The sequence below is a fragment of the Sphaeramia orbicularis genome, chromosome 16, assembly GCF_902148855.1.
Source record: "Sphaeramia orbicularis chromosome 16, fSphaOr1.1, whole genome shotgun sequence".
NCBI lineage: Eukaryota > Metazoa > Chordata > Actinopteri > Kurtiformes > Apogonidae > Sphaeramia > Sphaeramia orbicularis.
Genome location: NC_043972.1, coordinates 36,120,915 through 36,141,095, shown reverse-complemented (window position 1 = coordinate 36,141,095; position 20,181 = coordinate 36,120,915). Strand labels below are relative to the sequence as shown.

General features: G+C 41.6%; 2 protein-coding genes and 1 non-coding gene across 5 annotated transcripts in view; 1 reads left to right on the top strand and 2 right to left on the bottom strand.

Moving 5' to 3' along the window:
• The window catches only part of invs (inversin), a 19,158-nt gene extending 12,291 nt beyond the window's left edge, over nt 1–6,867 (top strand). For all 3 annotated transcript variants that reach the window (XM_030158619.1, XM_030158617.1, XM_030158618.1), the window contains 10 exons: nt 550–705; nt 780–901; nt 1,454–1,561; nt 1,641–1,747; nt 1,834–2,043; nt 2,501–2,712; nt 3,060–3,627; nt 4,177–4,319; nt 5,989–6,075; nt 6,156–6,867. In XM_030158619.1, coding sequence (XP_030014479.1) covers nt 550–705; nt 780–901; nt 1,454–1,561; nt 1,641–1,747; nt 1,834–2,043; nt 2,501–2,712; nt 3,060–3,627; nt 4,177–4,319; nt 5,989–6,075; nt 6,156–6,271 — 1,829 coding nt within the window. In that variant the 3' untranslated portion in view covers nt 6,272–6,867. The remainder of the gene's footprint in view (nt 1–549; nt 706–779; nt 902–1,453; nt 1,562–1,640; nt 1,748–1,833; nt 2,044–2,500; nt 2,713–3,059; nt 3,628–4,176; nt 4,320–5,988; nt 6,076–6,155) is intronic.
• On the bottom strand, nt 5,696–5,768 carry trnat-ugu (transfer RNA threonine (anticodon UGU)). Its single transcript has one exon. It is a non-coding gene; the product is annotated as a tRNA-Thr (tRNA).
• Nucleotides 6,857–20,181, bottom strand: tex10 (testis expressed 10). Its single transcript, XM_030158628.1, is given in 23 exon segments — nt 6,857–7,287; nt 7,375–7,585; nt 7,734–7,918; nt 8,073–8,153; nt 9,447–9,629; nt 9,631–9,673; nt 11,094–11,219; nt 11,221–11,269; nt 12,808–12,868; nt 12,870–12,978; nt 15,421–15,472; nt 15,475–15,555; nt 15,646–15,893; nt 16,087–16,118; nt 16,120–16,158; nt 16,160–16,201; nt 16,292–16,544; nt 17,524–17,621; nt 17,623–17,755; nt 17,848–18,156; nt 18,249–18,436; nt 18,542–18,753; nt 20,038–20,181. Coding segments are annotated over 22 exon segments (2,829 nt in total). The 5' UTR covers nt 18,725–18,753; nt 20,038–20,181; the 3' UTR covers nt 6,857–7,164.

Here is a 20,181-nt window from a genome sequence, read left to right as displayed (position 1 = left end):
GCTCACTGAATAGACTCCCACCACTGCCAGCACTACCCTCTGACACACACACAACACACACACACACACACACACAGACACTCCTGACTTATTGCTGCACTCTGACCCCCAGGGAGGTTTGGACGTATAATCTCCTTGGCGATAGCCCCTCTGCTCAGCAAGGCAGTCATTGTTTATGCATGCATAACATGCTATGCTGAACTTATGCTAATGAGAGGGTGTGAAGGGCAGTGGAGCTGACTGGTGCATGGATCACTTCCATGCACTTGACTCTCGTCTGTACTGTCTGGGGACTCGAAAGAAAGAGGGGGGGTGGGGGTGGGGTTGTCACAAGGAGGCTTAAGTGTATTGCTCCTTGTTAAATTCCTCTGTCTGTTTAACCCTCCATTGACCAGGCGTTAGCTCAGAGAGGAGTTAAGAGGATGAGTGAACAAACAAGAGGCAGACGAGGAACAAGCGTTTGTCCTGAGGGGCTTTAATGTCCAGTTCAGGCACTCTTACTGTTATCTGAATGTACTTGTGGGTTTTTTTATGTGTGTGTGCTCACAGCGCTGCATGCAGCCTCCCTGTCGGGCCATGTGAGCACAGTGAAGCTGCTTCTGGAGAGAGGAGCGATGGTCGACGCGCTGGATGTGATGAAACACACGCCGTTGTTTCGTGCCTGTGAGATGGGGCACAGGGATGTTATACTCACACTCATCAAAGGTAACAATTGTGGAAGCATTTCAGTAATAACGTATTAATACAGGCCAAATAAAATGTATATGTAATGAATGAAGGCTCGGCACATGTTGACCTGGTGGATGTGGACGGTCACACTGCTCTACACTGGGCAGCACTGGGAGGGAATGCTGAGGTCTGCCAGATACTGATGGAAAATGGGATTAGTCCTAATGTACAGGTATGAATTCACCAAACACAGATGTATGTACATTAACATATACAACCATAAGTTGCCATTCCCTGTTGCACAGTCAGCATTCCTCTTGTGTTTACTTCACATCAGTTTTTTTCTGGACATGTAGTTTTATCTTTCAACCCACAGTCTAAAAGCTGTTGAACAAAAACACTTTGCATTTTTGTCAAAGCTGACATGATGCTGTTGCAGTTGACTGCCACAGTTTAATTATAAATGACTATTTCTTAGCTGTGCATCACTTATAATATTTATTTATTTGCATACTTAAGTTAACAAAAAATAGAAATATTTTATACTGTAAATGTTTGACTGGATTATATTATATGTATTATGTTGAATTATGTTAATATTTCTACAGCACAGCAGAAGAATTGCAGATTTTTGTCATGAATTTTGCCAAAAATCTTTGAAAGAGTTACATGCCAATATGAAGGATATATGGGTGCTGAAATGAAACCTAGTATAAAGTCAGATTTACTTCTGTGAGCATTTTTATTAATGTGGATGTTATTAATTTAAACTACTGCGATGTAGGATCAGGCGGGGCGGACTCCGCTGCAGTGTGCTGCTTATGGAGGCTACATCACCTGCATGGCTGTGCTCATGGAGAACAATGCTGATCCAAACATACAGGACAAAGAGGTCAGAATTCACTCATATCTATGTAAAGACACTCACACATTTGTGCAGTGTGAATTGATGCTAGTTCTTTTGTACTCAGGGGCGGACTGCTCTCCACTGGTCGTGTAACAACGGCTACCTAGATGCTGTGAAACTGCTGCTGGGCTACAACGCCTTTCCTAATCACATGGAGCACACTGAGGAGAGGTGAGAGAGCAGGTCATGACAGGTGAGGAGACAGTGTGGAGGTATCAGTGAAGCAAAGAGTCACCCTAGTGCCTGTTTTTGTACAGGTACACACCCCTGGATTATGCTCTGCTGGGGGGGCACAGTGAGGTGACTCAGTTCATGCTGGAACACGGTGCTCTGTCCATAGCTGCCATCCAGGACATCGCTGCTGCGTCCATCCAGGCCGTCTATAAAGGCTACACCGTTCGCAAGGCCTTCAGGGAGAGAAAGCAACTCCTCATGAGGCACGAGCAGCTGAGAAAGGATGCGGCCAAGTGAGCACGCACATTTTAATACATGTATTTACACACAAAGAGACAGTGCAATGATCACTGATTATATTCATTCTAGGGCTCTAATTAACATCTCTATCTTCATCAGAGAAAGCCTTTCGCATTTTTATATTTACATGCTTTTTTCTTTTGTCTTCATTTTCTATCTGTCTTCCTCCTCTCACCCATATAGTCACACTCTTGCCATATCTATCTTTCTTTCTGTCATCCCTGCACACACATACATCTTCTCCCTGTCTTTCTCCTCCAGCCTTTTCTCATTCTGTCATTTGCCAATGACTGTCACCTTTGTTCTTGTCGTCTACAATGCTTTTAACAAGCAAATTTGTAACTGATTATTTCTTGGTAGATTTTGCAAACAAGACAAATGTTTGAAAGATCTTAAATATAATTCAAAGTCTGTCTGTGCATTTTGGACTAAAACAATGTTCATGTTCAGGAAACGAGAGGAGGAGCAACGAAGAAAAGAAGCTGTGCAGAAAATTGTACCAGCCAGTGCAGAGAAGCAAAAGGTCCCACTGGAGAGAGTGGAGGTGGAGAAGCCTTCTTTGGTCAGCATTGTAGAAAATTTAACGATAAATGACTCGATGGTGGAGACAAAGAAAAAATCCAAAATGGGGCGCATTAAGGTTAAAGAAGACAGACACAAAGGTACAAAATGGGAAAAAAAACTCAAAGTTTGACAAATTAACTTGTATAATTTATTGTTAAATATTTTTTTCATATTATATAAAATCAATCATAAACTCCCAGACAAATGGTATTTTTCCACTATAAAACTTTATGGTAATTATGTATTAACATATTTTTTTAAATATTCAATTTTGATATCAAGATTTCAAAAACTTGTCTATTTCATTCAGTTATGTTGCTTGTTGCAATATTGCAACTTTGGTGCTTAAATGGTTCATTCCTTTAAATAAAACACACTCAGATTCTTTGACTATTTCATGGTTACTTGTCTTTTCTCATTTTTTCCCCTAATTTTCTCTTTACAGTCCACAAGAGCAGATTATCCAGAAAAAGTAAAGCAGCTGAACAACATGAGGCTCCTGATGCTTCGAGCCACCACAGTCATGTGACTAGTGACACAGTATCCTGTAGTCTCCAGAACAACCGACTGACAGAGCTCCTCTCTCCTTCTAGTTGCAGCCACACACTCGGTCTCAAACCGAGGCCCCCCTCTGTGCCCAAGGTAAGGGAACGGCCATCCTCACGCACAAGTACTCCCTCCAAAAACATCTGCACTGTGGAACAAAGTAGCCCTATTACAAGTGAGTCCCTGCCTGTAAAGAGGGGAGACACTCACATGAGTGTGCAGACTGCTGCTGGGAAGACAGATTCCCACACCTCTTCACCAAAGCACAAAAACCACAAGGAGCAGACATCAGAGAGAGACCGAACTCACACTCCCTCATTAAGATGCAGTTCATCTTTGGACCATAAAAGCCTTTCAAGAAAGACCAGCACTCAGGCTGCCACAACCTCCACACACAGGGAACGTGACAAAGAACAGTGCAGGAGGAGAAACGAGGCCGCACGCATCATCCAGCGAGCCTGGCGAAGGTGAGTGTATCCTGGGGGATGTTCGGTAGCTGATGACTCCATGGGTGTGGGAGATACACAGGTCCATGTGGCACCCACATGTCCACTCTTGTACCACATACATGCCAACCATCTTTCCATGTTGACCCCCCCTCATCCATGGTCTGGATGCCATCAACACTTGAGCTGTGGGGGGAGAGCGTGGGAGATGGGAGACACAGAGAGGCAGGGAACAGGCAGGCTATAATCTAGAGCTTTCATACTGCTTTAACAAGAGGCAAAAAGTTCAGCCTTGCTGCTCTAATAGCTACCAGCAGCCTACCTTTGCTTTTCTCTCACTCTGTCCCAGTCTGTGTTTCTCTAAGAGCTTGCCAATCCACTGCAGGAGGCCCTCTGTTTCCATTCAACTGACACAATTATATTCTCTATGTGCTGGCTCTTAACTGCCTTGAATAAACTGTTTGTTTATGCTTCGTGAATATTAGTGTGAGGAGGTTCCAGCTTGTAGACCTTTGAAGACTGTCTGAGATTTTTTTTTATTGACCAGTATGCATGTTCTTGTGTCTGCAGGTTTCATGAACACAGACGAAGAGCAGCCAAAACCTGTGAGGAGGTGGACCCAAATGATTCAAACCACGCCCACAACAGGAAAATGCTACCAGCATCCACTAAATCTGCAGGGAGTAAGAGCTCAGTGCTACAAAGCATCTATGGTAAAGTCCTTAACGTACACAAAACATTTTTTTCTGTGATAAACTTTATTAGCTTAGTACATGCAATGTTATAGATGTTACAATACATATGACATAAAGGTAAAAATTGCACTCTAACAAAGTTCCACTTCGTCAGTCAGAAGCTTTATTTCACTCTCCAGTCAAAGCCTGTAGTATCTGATGTGTGGCTGAAGGTGTAGCATGTACAGAGCAGTGCAGCAGCACTTTTCTGTTCCAGAATATTTGGATTACTCTTTAAAGAGGGTATTTTTCCTCAGTAACTGAAACTATAATCCTTGAATTACACTAAACACTTAAACAGTGGAAACAGAAGTTTTGTGGGATTAAAATGAGTTGCTCGGAAGGAGGTTGATTGTCATACCTTTGTAAAACATGCTGTTAATAACTAATTGTGAGAACAGGAAACCGCATCTGGGCGATGCTTCATCTCAAATACCAGGACAGTATCAGCCTGGTTCTATGACTGAGGCCTCTGGTAGGTTTCGCCCCACAGACAGGCTTGACCTTCATCACACATCACCAGGTGATGATGGGAGAATGGGCAGAAACCTTGCTGTGCCAAAACATACAAGTACGCACGTGGACCCCCAACACTCGCAGTTCCAACCTAACCCAACCTTCTGACGTGGTACTCTCCTCCCTCTTCTCATCTCACCTCCCTCTTTCTCTCCTTCTCCCTCTGACAGTCCTGGCACTGTGAAAAGTTCAGAGCTGTCAGGGGGAATGTCAGACGGCTGCGTAGAGCTATCTGCTGAACACACACACACACACACACAAACCCCCTCATGGTGCCACACACACATTCATGAGACTAATTTTCTCACTGCCACCTTTTTTCCAAGAAGTAGACAGACATTTGACACACAGCGCTGGACTGGGTCATACAGCTCTGTCATCAAAAACATTTTTCCAATTGTTAATTAATCTGTCTCAAATGGATCTTAAATATCACTTCATCTATCTGTGACCACATGTGATGAATGACACATTTATTTTGTATCTTCAGCAGCTTCTAAATCACAATACCATGGCTTTTTATTCATGTTGTGGCCTTCAGTAACACAACAATACAACACAAGACCAGCACATGCACTGTACATATAATAGTGGAGTGGTGAAGCCTGCTTGTTTTGGGCACTCTGTAAAATACAAATGACTAACAAAGCTTATATTGTAGAACTTAAACGTGGCTATACGATGTTGTCACTTTTATAAACCTTTAACCCACTGTGTTCTTGAAATCTAAGTGTTTAGAGGTTGTCAAACCCATCACAGTGATAAGTAGTTCACTAAGTACATGGGTAATGAGGAGTGTTTATGACAAGTACAAATCATGAAAAAAAAAGTAAAATATTAGGCCCCAGCGAGGATTGAACTCACGACCCCTGGTTTACAAGACCAGTGCTCTAACCACTGAGCTATGGAGCCATTTCCAAACAGCTTGACAATAGATTTGCAATTGAATGACTACACCTGAGACAAATGGGTGTGGAGCTGAGTAAACTAACCAGTTGTAGCAACATGAGCTTTTTACTGTTCAAGTTGATTGGGTTGAAAATCTTACATCATCACAAACTGTAACATCAGACTGAGATTTGCATGATTACAGTGAGAATTATATCTATATGTTTTCTGTACATTAACACAGGCAACTCAATGGCCAGACGAGGGCGTCTACTTCGAGGCTGTCAGTCACAACTTCTTCTAGACATGCCTCTGCGCACCCAGAGCCAGTGTGAGTACAAGCACACATACACCATTTTTACTGACAAGAACTTTCCAGGAGCTAAATGTGTATATGTATCTATTTTACAGTGAGTGGTATAGACTGTGTGCATCTGACCGACACCTTGAACCAAGCGAAGCAATACTCCTACCATCTGAGACCACATAGTGCTTTACAGGGGACAAGAGGCAGAGGAAAACATTGAAGTAACACTTAACAGACACCTCCACATGCAGACTCGCACACAACTCATGGTCTTCGATGTTTTCTCAGCTGGCTGGCAGCCATAGCTCTATAGAATTACTATACACATTGTTCACTCAATGTGCCAGGCTTTCTAAAATTAAGCCATGTGACATCAGAGCCATGACCTCACAGGGTGGGGTTAAGTCTACAGAAATAGTGTGTGTAAAAGATAACCTTTCATCCATTGTGGAAGGAACACATACACACTCCATCTCCCTCATTCTCCATCGCTCTCGCACACATACCGAGATAACCTTTCCTCCTGTTGTGGAGAATGAGGCAGTCTATCAACAGCCAGTCATACAGATAGCCCACCTGCAGCCACGGACACACACAGTTAGTCTACACACCAGTCTGGCCTCTTAAGTTCCTTCTATATAAACTATGTCTAAACTATACCATTTTTATTTACTTTAATGCATTTGCACAAAAGTTATTTCGCCTTGTGTTATTTAAAAAAATATATATACCTCATTGTCTGTTGGATTTCTGTTGTATTACTGAAAGAATTAAAAAAAAAAAAAAAAATCCAACACCACTGTGCTGTAATTTATTTTGCCTTTATTTTTTTTTTTCTCCTCTTAGTTTTTTTTAAATTGTGTAACTCAGTATGAACTGGAGCAAGAAGTAAACAAACATTTAACTGACTAAGAAAGAAGCAAAAAAAGGCAGTCAACAACAGAAAAATCCTTAAAGCAAAAATGTGTACAGTACAAGTACAAAATGCAATTTTTTCTGTATTCCTGTGTTAAATTTTGTAATATGTACCCGTACCCACTGAAATCTGTGAGTGTTTTCTTTGTAAAATGTTTCTGAGATGCACATCAGGTACAGGTCTGGCCTGTACGTTGGTCAGTACATGTCTCGAAGGCTCAGGTTTCCACGGTGAACTGATGAGCTGTGAGCCACAGTGACACTGTAACAGTAAAGCAAGTCTGTCAGCCACTGCTCTCTGGTCGCACCCCGGGAGTACCTCTGGAACACACACATAAACAGAGTTGGTTACTGAACAATAATCCTCCCATGTGTTGCAGCTTCTATACCTGATGTGTGTGCCGTTACCGTGAGGTGCTGTATGATATCTTGCAGCAGAGCAGTGTTAGCCAGCAGCTGGTTGTGGAGCGGCGTGTGCTGAAGCATCATCGACAGGATCTGTCCGAGATGCGGCAGCTCCTCCTCATCCAGATCTCCAACACGCAACAACTGCAGGACCATCCGCAGCAGACGAGGAATTGTGCTCAGTGCTGAAACGCAAGCGCCCCAAATGGCCTCCCTGCAGATGTGACAGAATTGTTTTGATTTACAAATGTACAACTAGGAGACTGTAAATCATGTGATCAATGTTTGTGCTTTAGGGTTTAAATGCTGTTACAGTAGAAATCACATCATTTGTCACTAGAGCACAGTATTTTTAAACAAACCTTTTGTGGTTGGTGTCAGTAGGTGCCTCCTGCTGCAGGGTGATCAGCAGAGCCAGCAGACTGAGGCAGCACTGAGACAAGAAGCGCAGCACAGGCTCAGTGGGTAGGACGGACAGATCCAGTAATCTGGACACAGCTCTGAGCAGCCCAGCTGCCATACTGTCAGGAACCACCCCCAACTTGGCCTGAGACACATACACACAGTCAGTGAACCTGATGCTAATTTAAATGCATATTTCCAATAAAACAACACAAATAAGCTAGGATAACGCTGGTCTGGGCGGAAAATGCAAGTATGAATACATAAAGAAATGACAGAAATACTCAGTGTGTCCTTACCAGGTATTTGCAGATGCCATTTTGAACAATGTCGAAACACTGAGACTTTGAACCCAGAGTCTCCATACAGTGGCACACCTCCTGTGAATGTTAACAAATATAAACACCTGTCAAACATACTGTATCTTAACTATTACCAAGACTGAAAATTAGATATTTTCTACATTTATGATTCATTACAATAAAATTACCAGAGTGCACCTGCCAAGGCCCACTGTTCATTTCTACCAAATCTCATATTACATATAAAAATTCAGCCTCTGCCCCTTCAATGGATCTGTTCCCAAGTTCAATGTTTTCATCCTTCCATCCATTATCTACAATCCCACCAAGTTTAATAATATTCAGCCCATAGTTCTGAGTAATTGTGGTGACAGTTAAACCACCAAACTACCCAAAACCTTGATAGAGGAAACTCAAGTGTACAGGAATTTTTATGTTTCTGGGAAAACAAAATCAAGCACCATCCGGGGGTGAAATAACCCCAACAAAAAGTAATTGTGATAGAATTAAGAAGCAGATGGAATAAAGTAATACCACTATGAAATAAGCTATTTGCTCCCAATGACTTGACACATTGCACATGGGTTTAAGAAGCCACCAACTTTTTAGAGGTAAAAATAAGGCTGTACTTTTCCTCATTAACTTCAAATCCAATCAAATTTCTCATTAGCTTTTATCAAATTGAGGAGTGGTGTGTGCTGAAGTGCAGGAGTCGGTATGAGCCGGTGTGTCAAAATGGTGCACCTTGTTGGCATTCTCTCCGTCATTAAAAACAATCTCATCTCATTAGTCCAAGCGGAGTTGACACAGTGCGTCCCTTAATGCCACCCCACCCTCACCGCTACATGTCCCCTCCTTCCTCCTCCATCACCACTTGTGATTGACTCGGACAGGGAGATGAGAGAGGCAGGATCTGAGGCCTTAATTGAGGAGCTGAATAGTGATTATAGCTCCCAACCTCTCACACACTCGCACAAACTTGCCCCAGGGCATAGTTTTACGTTAACGGTAATTTCTGTGCAGAAAGGTCACACTCCCCTCATGCCATGGGCTCTCATTAGCAGTTTGTGCATATCCGCTATGCCCGATAACCACGCATCTCCACCTGTGCAACGCGATAAAGGTCCCCTCTCTGCCGGAGCTCTATGATAAAGCTTCCAACCCTCTGAGCTCAAGATGAGCTACGGAGAGAGACCGGGGGGACAGAGTGACCACAACTGTGTCCGGAATATCAACATTTTTCAATTTTCAACAATATGTTCTCTCTCTCCCTAGTTTCTGTCCTCTCATATTTAATCCAGTGTATCTGGACAGCAGTTTTAGTACAGTTTGTGTACATGAGGATGGCAGCGCTTGTTTTGCAGAACGTACCTCCACAACATCCCAGTGGTGAGTGACTGCTCCAGCGACGTGGGGTAAAGGCTGATGGGGTGAGAGAGGGCTGGGAGGTAAGGCGCACTCATCGCCAGCCTCCTGCAGCGAAGCAAAGCTGGTCGGACGAGAAACCCAGTCAGGGTGGAGTAACAGGAAGCTGATGTAGTCCACGTCCCGTAGGGGCCGCTTCCTGGCTCCCCACCGACCAACCGCTCAGAGATGACCTGTGGAACATAATTAGTTAACATGTTATATACTTTCACACAAAATCTCCACTGACACCATTGTCAGGCGTCAAATTTATGCAACAACTCCGTGTCTTAATGTTCTCAAATATCATGGAAATTTCTTTAGTTTTTGCGTATCTACTCCTCATTTTCTTGGGACACAATGGCACATGTGTTCAGAAATACAGATATGAAAAATTCTTCCTTGTCCTTAGAGGAGGATAGATCTGTAACAGTAAGAAATGTTTGTGTATAACAGTGTGTTTTTTAAAGCCCAGGAGGCACATGCAGACTGATCTGTTTTCTCAATACTGCATGACGACGCTGCTTCCAGTCTCTCCCAAAGAGCCTTTGTATCAAACCCATTACACACATATCCCATCACTTATGAACGCAGTCCTCCCTCCACTCAAATTTGTATAACACTGCCCCACTGGACACGAGCAAAAGGTCAGACACAGGAATGAAAACACATACATGATCACAGGGAAAGTGAGCGGGAGAATGCAACAGAATATTAAAAAACACCTTTATTGTTTAGCCACTAAGTTGAATATCTAATATATGAGACCCTACACATCAGCGCCTGCCAGTGGAGATAAAATGACCAATGCGATAGCGCAATACTGCCATCTGAAGGGTGGCAGGTGAGAGTGCTCTGCGAGCGTCCTATACTTGACTGTCAAATCTTCTGCTCCCCAAGACCAGTTTGTGACCCAAAGATGTGTCACGAAGATTTGATGTAAGTGACTAAATAATTGCATTTTGAGCAATTCAAGAATGTTAAAAAAAATTATGCTTTGATAGTAATGATGTAGTGTGCAGATTACTGTATTGCATGAAAAGGCAGAGTTCTGTTTGTTTTACTGATGAGATGAAACACAACAAACCCCCACCTTCATTCAATAAAATCACAATCACACAAATGTGGACTCATTTAACTTTAATGTGCTTTTTTTTAATTTTGTATATGTCTTTGAAAAGCCTGGCTTATCTGTTAATGCAATTATAAAATGATCCAAAAGCAGTGAGAGAATGGTCAGGAATGGGGCTGCAGAATAGATATAAGATATCCATTGTGCCATACCATTGTTTGATACTCTTCTACTGATATGCAACCAAATTGGTACTAATTACTGAGGGGAGAAGAGGGCTAGGGGTCCATCTGATTTATCTCCAGAGAGTGAATGCATGGTGTGAGTAAATAAAATTATTTCTTATTCAATGCAGTCGTCTGTGAAGTATTCATTGTGCAGGTTCATATCATGATGATGAAAACGACTAGTCAGCACTATAAGGTACATTAATTTAAGCACATTTTACTCTTTCCTGACTTATGTGTATTTTAAAAATGGGCGTCCAGAAAGAACATTTGGGAAACACTGCCTTAACTGGTGCCTAGGGTGTTTAAGCTCACCTAAAATGTATGATACGAATCAGAGAGGCAGCAAGGCCAGCAGAGATTCGTCCCAGCATTGCAGCAGCAGCTCAGATTGGCCAGAAGAGACTGGGTATCTTGGGTATGAAGTACAGCAGTTGCACCTTTTTTGCTGTGACTCCCTGGTAACAACACCACCACTCCTTCCTGTGGATCTAACATAAACCACACGTCATTTGGAATTACGTAGAGCCAGCATACCACTAAAACCTCACGGGTCACAAAATTAGAGCAATACCAGGAAATCAACAATGTTAATACTAGTAAAAAAAAAAAAAACAGATAGAGAGGCAGACAGGCATAGACACTACAGTGAGGGCTCAGATCATTTGTGTGTACGTGGTGTTTCCTCTCTGACTCTGACGCACATACTGATTCATAAGCCCAGAGACAAAAGAAGTCTTGTGATGGTGAAACGCCGGCTCTGCTGCAGTTTCTATCAGTGACCCCCCGCCGCCTCTCTCTGAGCCCGCTGTGTCAAACACCAGCTCACTATCTGACCATTCCCTAAACAGCGGATATGAGTATGCTCCCAGCACCGTCTTATTATAGTTTTCCACAGTTCATCTAAAAAAGTTACTTCACTGAGAAACATGGAGTTTTGTCGCCTCCTACAGATCCTTTGGTGTAAACATGTTCCTGTTCTGGATACTGAGACTTCAGTTTTAGTAATTTTTGTCCTCTTTCTCATTGTTGCTGCATTCTTCATTGTAGCAAGCTGTTTGTTGCAATAAAATTATTCTTTATGTCTACCGATATTTAAAGTCAGATAATTACTGCTAGTAAATATACATAACCTCAGAGAGAGCTTAGTCTTTGTGCATATTCACGTGCATTACACTGAAAGTCACTACAGAGGAACTTGGTTCTTCTTACAAGGTATAAAATTTTACAGATCTTTAAACTATTCCTGATCTGTCAAACATTTTTGTTTTTCTGTATATTAGCTCAGACATAAAACTAGGCTATATGGATGCAAACTCATGTGCAAGGATGAATCATTGCTATATGCACTTTGTAAAGATACCAGTAAATATGCCATTCTTCCAGTCAGTATGAAATCATGGTGGTGCAATACCATAAGTTCACTTATTTTCAACTCACAAAAAAAACACACAAAAAAACACACCAAATCAGTATTCGCTGAGAAAAAAAAAAAAAAGTCTGCCAATTATCTGCTACTCTGATGATCGCCAGAACCAGAGGCGTCTTCTGGTCTGAAATAGCAGATAAAAAACAGGTTTAAAAAATATAATTTAAAAAACGTAATTTTCCTTCTCATCTTTATAACAATACATTGTTTTTAAATCTCTCCACAGTTCTGTGGGTGCTGAAAGACTACATGCGGCAGCAATTACTTGAATTTATTTTTCATTTTAAATCAGTCATATTCTTATTAACAGGTATATTGATAAAAGATCAAGCCCAGTGCTTTAGAAATGTTGCATCTATCTTTCTGACTCATGCAAAAAGTACAAAAAGTGAACTGCCATGAAAGCCATACAATAAGGTACATGATCCTATGATTGTTGTGGAAGAAGCTCTCCAATAAGTCTCGACACTGATTTGATGGATCCTTTCTACCTGAGATAGTCTTAAAGGATCATTATTTTATTCCACTTTCAGGTAAAATAAACTCAAACTTCCATGATGAAGGACATTTTTGTCTGTTGTTTTCATGGACAATACATACCATACAGCCTACAAGCGTGTGTCTGCAAACTATTGAGCATGTCTTTGTTGCCTCGAGAAGCAGGCAGCCTGAATGGACTGGATCAGCTGTGCAGACAGAATGGGGTTACGGTGACCCAACTGGGACAACTGCACAGGCAAGAGATGCCACCAGTGACAGAGCACTTTACTCCTTTGGAGAGAAAAAGAGGAGCAATGCAGCCAGTTACAAAAACCTGTTTCTACATCAATGCAGTAGATTGACACAGATTTCTTGGGGAAGCACATAACCATGGGCTGTGTACATTATACAGCCAACATTTCAACTCAATGGCAGATTTATCTACCAGCACCCTCAGCTTCACCCCCTTGAACCCCCACCAAGGCTCCAACTCTGGACCCCACCATTCTCCTGCACGTCCCCCTTCCATTTTGTCTGGATCCACCACTGTAACTTCATTTTAACATGTGATCTATGGATCTACAGTATGATTCAATATCGAGCCCTACAAATCATACACTGACACTTACGAGCTAACTCCAACAGGAAGTTCACAATTTGTCTTTCAAACTAAAACATCCAAAAACTATCTTGTAAGAGGCCATTTGTTGTACTGGCCTTCTAAATTAGCATCAAAGAATAGAGCAATAACTGCCTTAGTTTGTTTTTCTTTGTAAGCCCTGGAAGTTGTGATGTCTGAAATTGATTACTCCTTTGGACCTTTTTTTCCACATTACTCCTGATCAAATCTTAAGACCAGTTGAAAAATTGCATGAATTTTACATTTTGCACTGTTGGATCTGTAAGAAGGTTCTAACGAGAGTTTCAAATGCAAAAAGAAGAAAATGAGAGTGGAGACAAAAAAAAATTGAGTAAGCAATTTATTGAAAACAACAATAAAATGTGGATTCCTTGTCATTTTCTGTCAGGTACTCACACTGTCATGACCTCCTGATGGCAAAGCAAAAAAAGCTTTCGCTCTTTAAACATGGTAGGATTGTTGAGCTGCATAAGCAAGGCCTCTCGGCACCATGCCATCACGGCATGAGGTTGGATACAGTAAGACAGTCATTTGAATTTCTTAAAAGATCCTGAGGGTTAGGGAACCAAAAAAGTCACAGTGGCAGGACCCCAAAAAATTTTCACCAGCACTGGAGCCAGAGGATCCAATTGGCCTAATTATAGTGCCGACTGCAGCCCAATAAGCATCAGATGGCATCTGCCAGAGAAGGGCCTTATGAACAAAACACATCTACAAAGGCCTCGTCTCCCTCAACGCCACAAAATTGCCCGTTGGGAGTTTGACACAGAGCACCAAACATGGAGCATTGAAAGGTGGAAGACAGTCTTATTCTCTGATGAGAAAAAAATTGAACCTTGTTGGTCCTGATGGCTTCCAACATTACTGGCATGACAAGGAGATCCCATTGGAGATGTTTTCTAGGCAGCACAGTGGAGGGGGCGCCAACATGATCTGGGGTGTTTTTTCCTTCAGTGGAACAATGGAGCTTCAGGTTGTGCAGGGGTGTCAAACGATGGCTGGCTATGTGGAGATGTTGCAGGGGCATCCCTCATGACTGAGGGCCCTCGTCTGTGTAGTAATGACTGGATTTAAAAACTGGACAACGCTGCAGTTCACAATGCTCGCCTGACAGAGGACTTCTTCCAGATGAATAACCTCACTCTTTTGGGCAATCCTTTGTGTCCCCCTGATTTAAATCCAATTGAAAACATTTGGGGACGGACGGCAAGGGAAGTTAACAAAAATGGACATCAATCCCAGACAGTGGATTCAAAATGACTGTCTTACTGCGTCAACCTTAGCAGCGATGGCGCATTGCAAGAGACCTTGCTTTTGCCAGCTCAACAATCCACCACATTCAAAGAGAGAAAGCTTTTTTGCCATCAGGAGGTCATGAAGTATGAATACCTGACAGAAAATGGCATTGAATCCAAATTTTGCAAAGATTTTGGCTTTTAAAGGCTGTCACCTTAAACTTTTGATTGGCCTGATGAACAGCCTATTTTATTTTAATTGTTGTTTTCAATAAATTGCTTACTCAAATTTTTTTTGGTCTCACTCCCATTTATCTCTCTTTGCATTTTGAAACTCTACTTAGAACCTCTTAAGATCCAACAGTGCAAAATGTAAATTCATGCCAATTTTTCAACTGGTCTTAAAATTTTGATTAGGAGTGTATTATGTACCGATGCGTTCACAAGACTCACCACAAGTCTCACGTCCAAAGATTTTTCGGATACGATGTACGGTTATGGATTATTGCATTTGTTTGAAAGGTAGTTTCTCACTGAATTTAACACGGAGACACTCTGCTATCCCAAGTAGCCATGTTACAAACTCACAGACTCATTTGTAATGATGACTCCTATGCAACATCATCACACACCCACTGCTCGCTGTGAATTGTCTGGACAATGACTGCTCTACTCTCACTTTGTTTAGTTGGACGTCATGTCGGACTTTGTGCTGAGAGCTGGTGGGGAAAATTCTGGTTTATGTTCCATCCAATTGATTTGGACTTTTCACATTACAGCTCCTCCAGGTAATGACTAGTAGACTTCAAGATAGGAGTGCATGTGTGAAAGTGGCTCATGGATAGAATATGAGGTTACCTGGCTAGGTGGGTATGTTCTTGCTCCTGCAGGTAGAGCTTGCTGTAAAAGACAGCAGTAGAGATCTGGTTTGCAGAGTAAGATGCCTCTGCTGATAGTAGGTATAGACTGCTGTCAACAGATCCTCTGTCACTGCTGCAACATGCAAAGAGAACCATGTTAACAGAAAAAGACAGTCATTCTTGTGTTTGTTCAGTCATTCAAAAATACACTTCACATACTTACTTTTACTCCTCTGTGTCAGCACCATCTTCCACACAGTGCCCAGTAACATGTGAAGCTGCCTGTAGCTTAGTTTAACGCCACTGCTCAGAGTGTCTCGAACAAACATCCTCAGGGGTGTCAACCAGTCTCCATCTGTTTCTCTGGAGAGTGCCTGCCTCTGGCTGAGGGACACCATCACCTGGCAAAGTGTGATGTTCAGGGCGAGAGGCTCCACTGTTACTGTAGGAATGGCTGCAGTCTGCTTACTCCTGAAGATGACAGTAATTATACTAAAGGTCAGTCTTCATACGCAGTAGGCAGAATCATACCACTGCAGATAATGTCTTCTGTAGGCTAACAAATCAAATCGCTTAAATTATTAGTTGAGATATATAAACACAACTCAAATCACTTGCATAATAAATATCAAAGAAAAAAAAGGAAAAACTACTACGGTTTTACCTTTTCAGATCAATCTTCTTTCTATGTTTGGGGTGTGTCCCGGGTTCCATAGGGAAAGTTTTTCATGAAGTGCCTGTTTGAAGTCTCCCAGGTATTCTTTACGGAACCAGGCATCCTTAACAAAAACCCACACAGTCTGTCATTTTCTTATTCATCATCCAGTCCTTTATCAGACAAAAACGCATGTGAACATTCCTCATCTCACCAGTTCATCCTGTTGCCCCTGTTGTGGTGCCAGTTTTCTCAGTAACTGCAGAATAGACAAAACCTGGAACATAACTGACATGGCATCTGGAGTGAGCAGGTGAGCACCCTCAGTGTTGTTCCAGGGACAGTCAGTTGTACTGGCCTCTACCCACACTTCTAGCAGAAGAGGCACAAGCGTAGCAGCAAAGCTTTGAACAGACTCAGCAGAGTCCAGACCCTCACCGACTTCAGCTGCAGATTCCACCTGTGGCCTAGAGAGAGAATAACAGAAACAGCAACAAGAGAATCTGTCAAATATAACTGAACCAAAATCTACAGTATACAGCAGCCAAGAAAAAGCATGTGAACAGTTGGAAAATTTCTCAGTTTTCTGTATGAAATGGTCATAACTGTGATCTGATCTGCATCTAAGTCACCAGTGTAGACAGAGTGTGCAACCTAACCCACACAAACAATTATCATATTTCATGTCATTTCATTTCAGCTATTAAACACCAGAGTTCTGCCGAATATAAGTAAATGAACCATTAGATTAATGACTCTGGAAAGAGATAATTAGAGTCAGGAATTAGCAAACGTGAATTCTAATCAAACAAAATATGATTTGAGCCATGCATGGAGCCACTTTGTCTACAAAAAACACTTGATCCTCTAGAGTTTGTGGTTCACAAGAAGCAATTGTTCATGTGAACCATTCCTCACAAAAAGAGAACTCAGAATTGTTGGTTTACATGTGATTGGAAGGGGTTACAAAGTCATCTCAAAGACTTGAGAATTCACCACTCCACCATAAAGACAAACTGTCTACAATTGGTTACGCTCCCTAGAAGTGGATGCCTTGCCAAGCCAACTCCAAGGCTACAATGCAGAATGCTTAGTGAGGTAAAAAATTAAAAAACAGAGTTACAGCTAAGATTAAAGGAATCGTTTGGAACAGGTCAACATTTCTGTTCATAAATCTACTATATGTCAAAGACCTGAACAGGCACATGTCCAGTGCCTGACACTGTGGATGATGATCTGCTTTTCCTGCTGCCTGCCTAAAGTTAACTAAAAAATTTTAAAGGGTTCACATACTTTTTCTTAAACACTGTCTATTTCACTACATCGTGGATGAAGTTTCAACCACACTACATGTCTTGATGTGTGTAAATCCACACTTCAAATCCATACTTTAAGTAGTTCAAACTGCTTATATGATGCATTGTTAAAAGAGTTTGTACATCATACCTGAGTCTAAAGGTGGAATGAGGAGTTGGTTGGCTCCGGAATGCTCATAAAGGCTTAACCACAATTTTGCTGTACATGAGCTCTTCCCAGTTGAGATTGCAGAGATGTAAGACGACCCTCTCCACTACAGCCAAACACTCCCTCTGTTGGGACTGACATATCACCTTCCTCCACTGGTCTTTCCTCAACTACTGCCTGCAAAAAGCGGCCAAGCCTAAACACCAACATCAAAATAAAATTAAAAGACATTATTCACAATTTATGTTTTTATGCATTTTTCTGACTGTATGTGCATGTGGATTTTCACCTAAGAAGTACAGAAGTCGCCACTGCTGGCTAGTCACAGTCCGACTAGGGTTGACTGACAATGACCAGGTCCGTCCTTTAGCATCCTGGGTCTTTTTGGTTCCTCCCCCACTTTGTTTGTGAGAGATCAGCTCTAGGAAGTTGGTAAGGAGTACAGCAGGGCGTGCTGCCAGGAGTGCAGGGTAGTGTTCCAGCAGAACATCCAAGACCTTCATGGCATCCTCCTGGATGCCTGTTTCAATGTGGGTCATGGCACAAGACAAGTGGGCACTGAGGAGTGGGAAAAAAGGAGCCACTCGTTCTGCAGGCACAGATTGTGCAATGAACCTAAAAGCAGTTTTAGACAGTTTAGAAAACACAGACTGGTTTTTAAATTGTGCTATTTTATGTTATTTTAATATCACTGTTAACTGACAAACCTGAGCAAACGTGTGGTAGCCACACGAACATTGGCATCCTTGTCTGTGAAGACAGCTGCCACTTCAGACAGCAATCGAGAGAGTTGCTGCTCTAACAATGAAGGATTGAGGGAAAGCAGTTCCTTCAAACCCAGCAAGGCACTATGTTTTACATTGGCATTGTAATGATGGAGCTGAGATAGGAGATCCTAGTGGATGGAAGGCAAAAGAAAAGTGAGCACATACAAATATTTCACTTTTGTAAAACCATTATTATACATATGACATAAAGTGGGATAGAAAATAGGGCTCACATTAATACCAAGATGTCTGTGTGTTGTGGGTCCACTAGTGTCTCTCTTCAGCTGTTCAGATAGTTGGATTCCCTTTGTACGGAAATTGGTGTTGGTGGCATTATCAGCCCTAGGCTTCTTCTTTCCCACCTTTAACTTGACCTTCTGGAAATCATCCTGCCTCTTCTTCTTCTTTGCCTTCATCTCAAGGGTCTTTGCTGCTGTTTGTGTTGCTGTGTAGTGGTGAAGTCAGGAGTGAAGTTAGTAAAGGTAAAAGCACTCCATCAGCAAATCGTGAAAAGAACACATGACAAGTAAAAGTTCTACATTCAAAGCCTTAATTAAATAACACTTATGCAAGTATTATGCCATCTCCAGCTACACAACCAGATTCAAGAACAGCTTCTATTCTAGAGTCGTGGCTGCTCTGAACCAAACCAAATACACACAGACACTTTAAAGTGTAATTGCACTCTGCTGCCATCTAAATAGTAACAAAACCCATACTCAGGACATTGCACTACCCACTTTATACCGAAAAGACTTAACATTATAGTCATTATTGTCACCTGTACATTCTGCACATTTTGCCACTGGACTCACTTTTGTGTGTGTCTTTTTTTACTTGACTGTTTTTATATTATTATTATTATTTTTCTTTTTATTATTCTTGACTGTTTTACTATTGATGTGTGTATTTACTTGAGTGCCTTATGAAACATAAAACCAAATTTCGTTGCACTGTACAGTGGGTATTCTGCAATGACAATAAAGCTTATTCTATGCGATTCCATTCGATTCTGTTCCTGGCAAAATGTGTGAAAAGTGAAAAGCAAACGTAGTTACTACACAGAAAATTACTATCCGAGTGTTTTACTATTATGTAAGATGTTTCTGGTTCTTACTATTGCTGCATTGATATGTACTATGTTGCATTTTACTGCTGTGCATGATTAAGGTTGACTCTATAATGTTCGAAGTGTTCAAAGTCAACCCTTTTCATGCTCAGAAAAAACAGACCTATTTCCAGCTTGTGACAATATCTGTAAGAGCAAAATTTTAATAACCCAGTCAAACAGTCAAAAAAAGGAAACATGTGGATAAATGAAAAATTACATCCTGAAAGCTAACTAAAGCTGCCAAACAAAAGTAGTGGTGTAAAAAGTACAATGTCTGCAAATTACATTAGGCTATAAAGCTGCTAGACAGAAATAGTAAAGAGCAAATACTTCAAATTTGTCCTAGGTACAGTAAATAAATACATGCAAATAGTTACATTCCGTCATTATTACTAAGTATTGCATTCATTAGTCTTTAGTCTCTGTCCTTAACAGTAACGTTATAATAGCATTTCATTACAACGGTACAATAAACATATTATATCTTATTATTGTCGAAAACCTGGGTTCTGCATCTACATGAACTAACAGAACGTTAGCGTACCTAGCCATTAGCTAACACAAACTCTGTCACTAGCACAGCTCTACCTCAGCTTCATGCTTAACAATTTTACTTACCAATGAAAAAACCCTGGCTACACCCGCCAAAGATTTGTACAACAAAAGTCTGCCGATGTCCGGAGCAGCAGAGACAGTCTGTTCGCAAATGTGAGAACACATAAAGAAAATATTCAATATGTATTCTCGTGTTAATATAGTGGG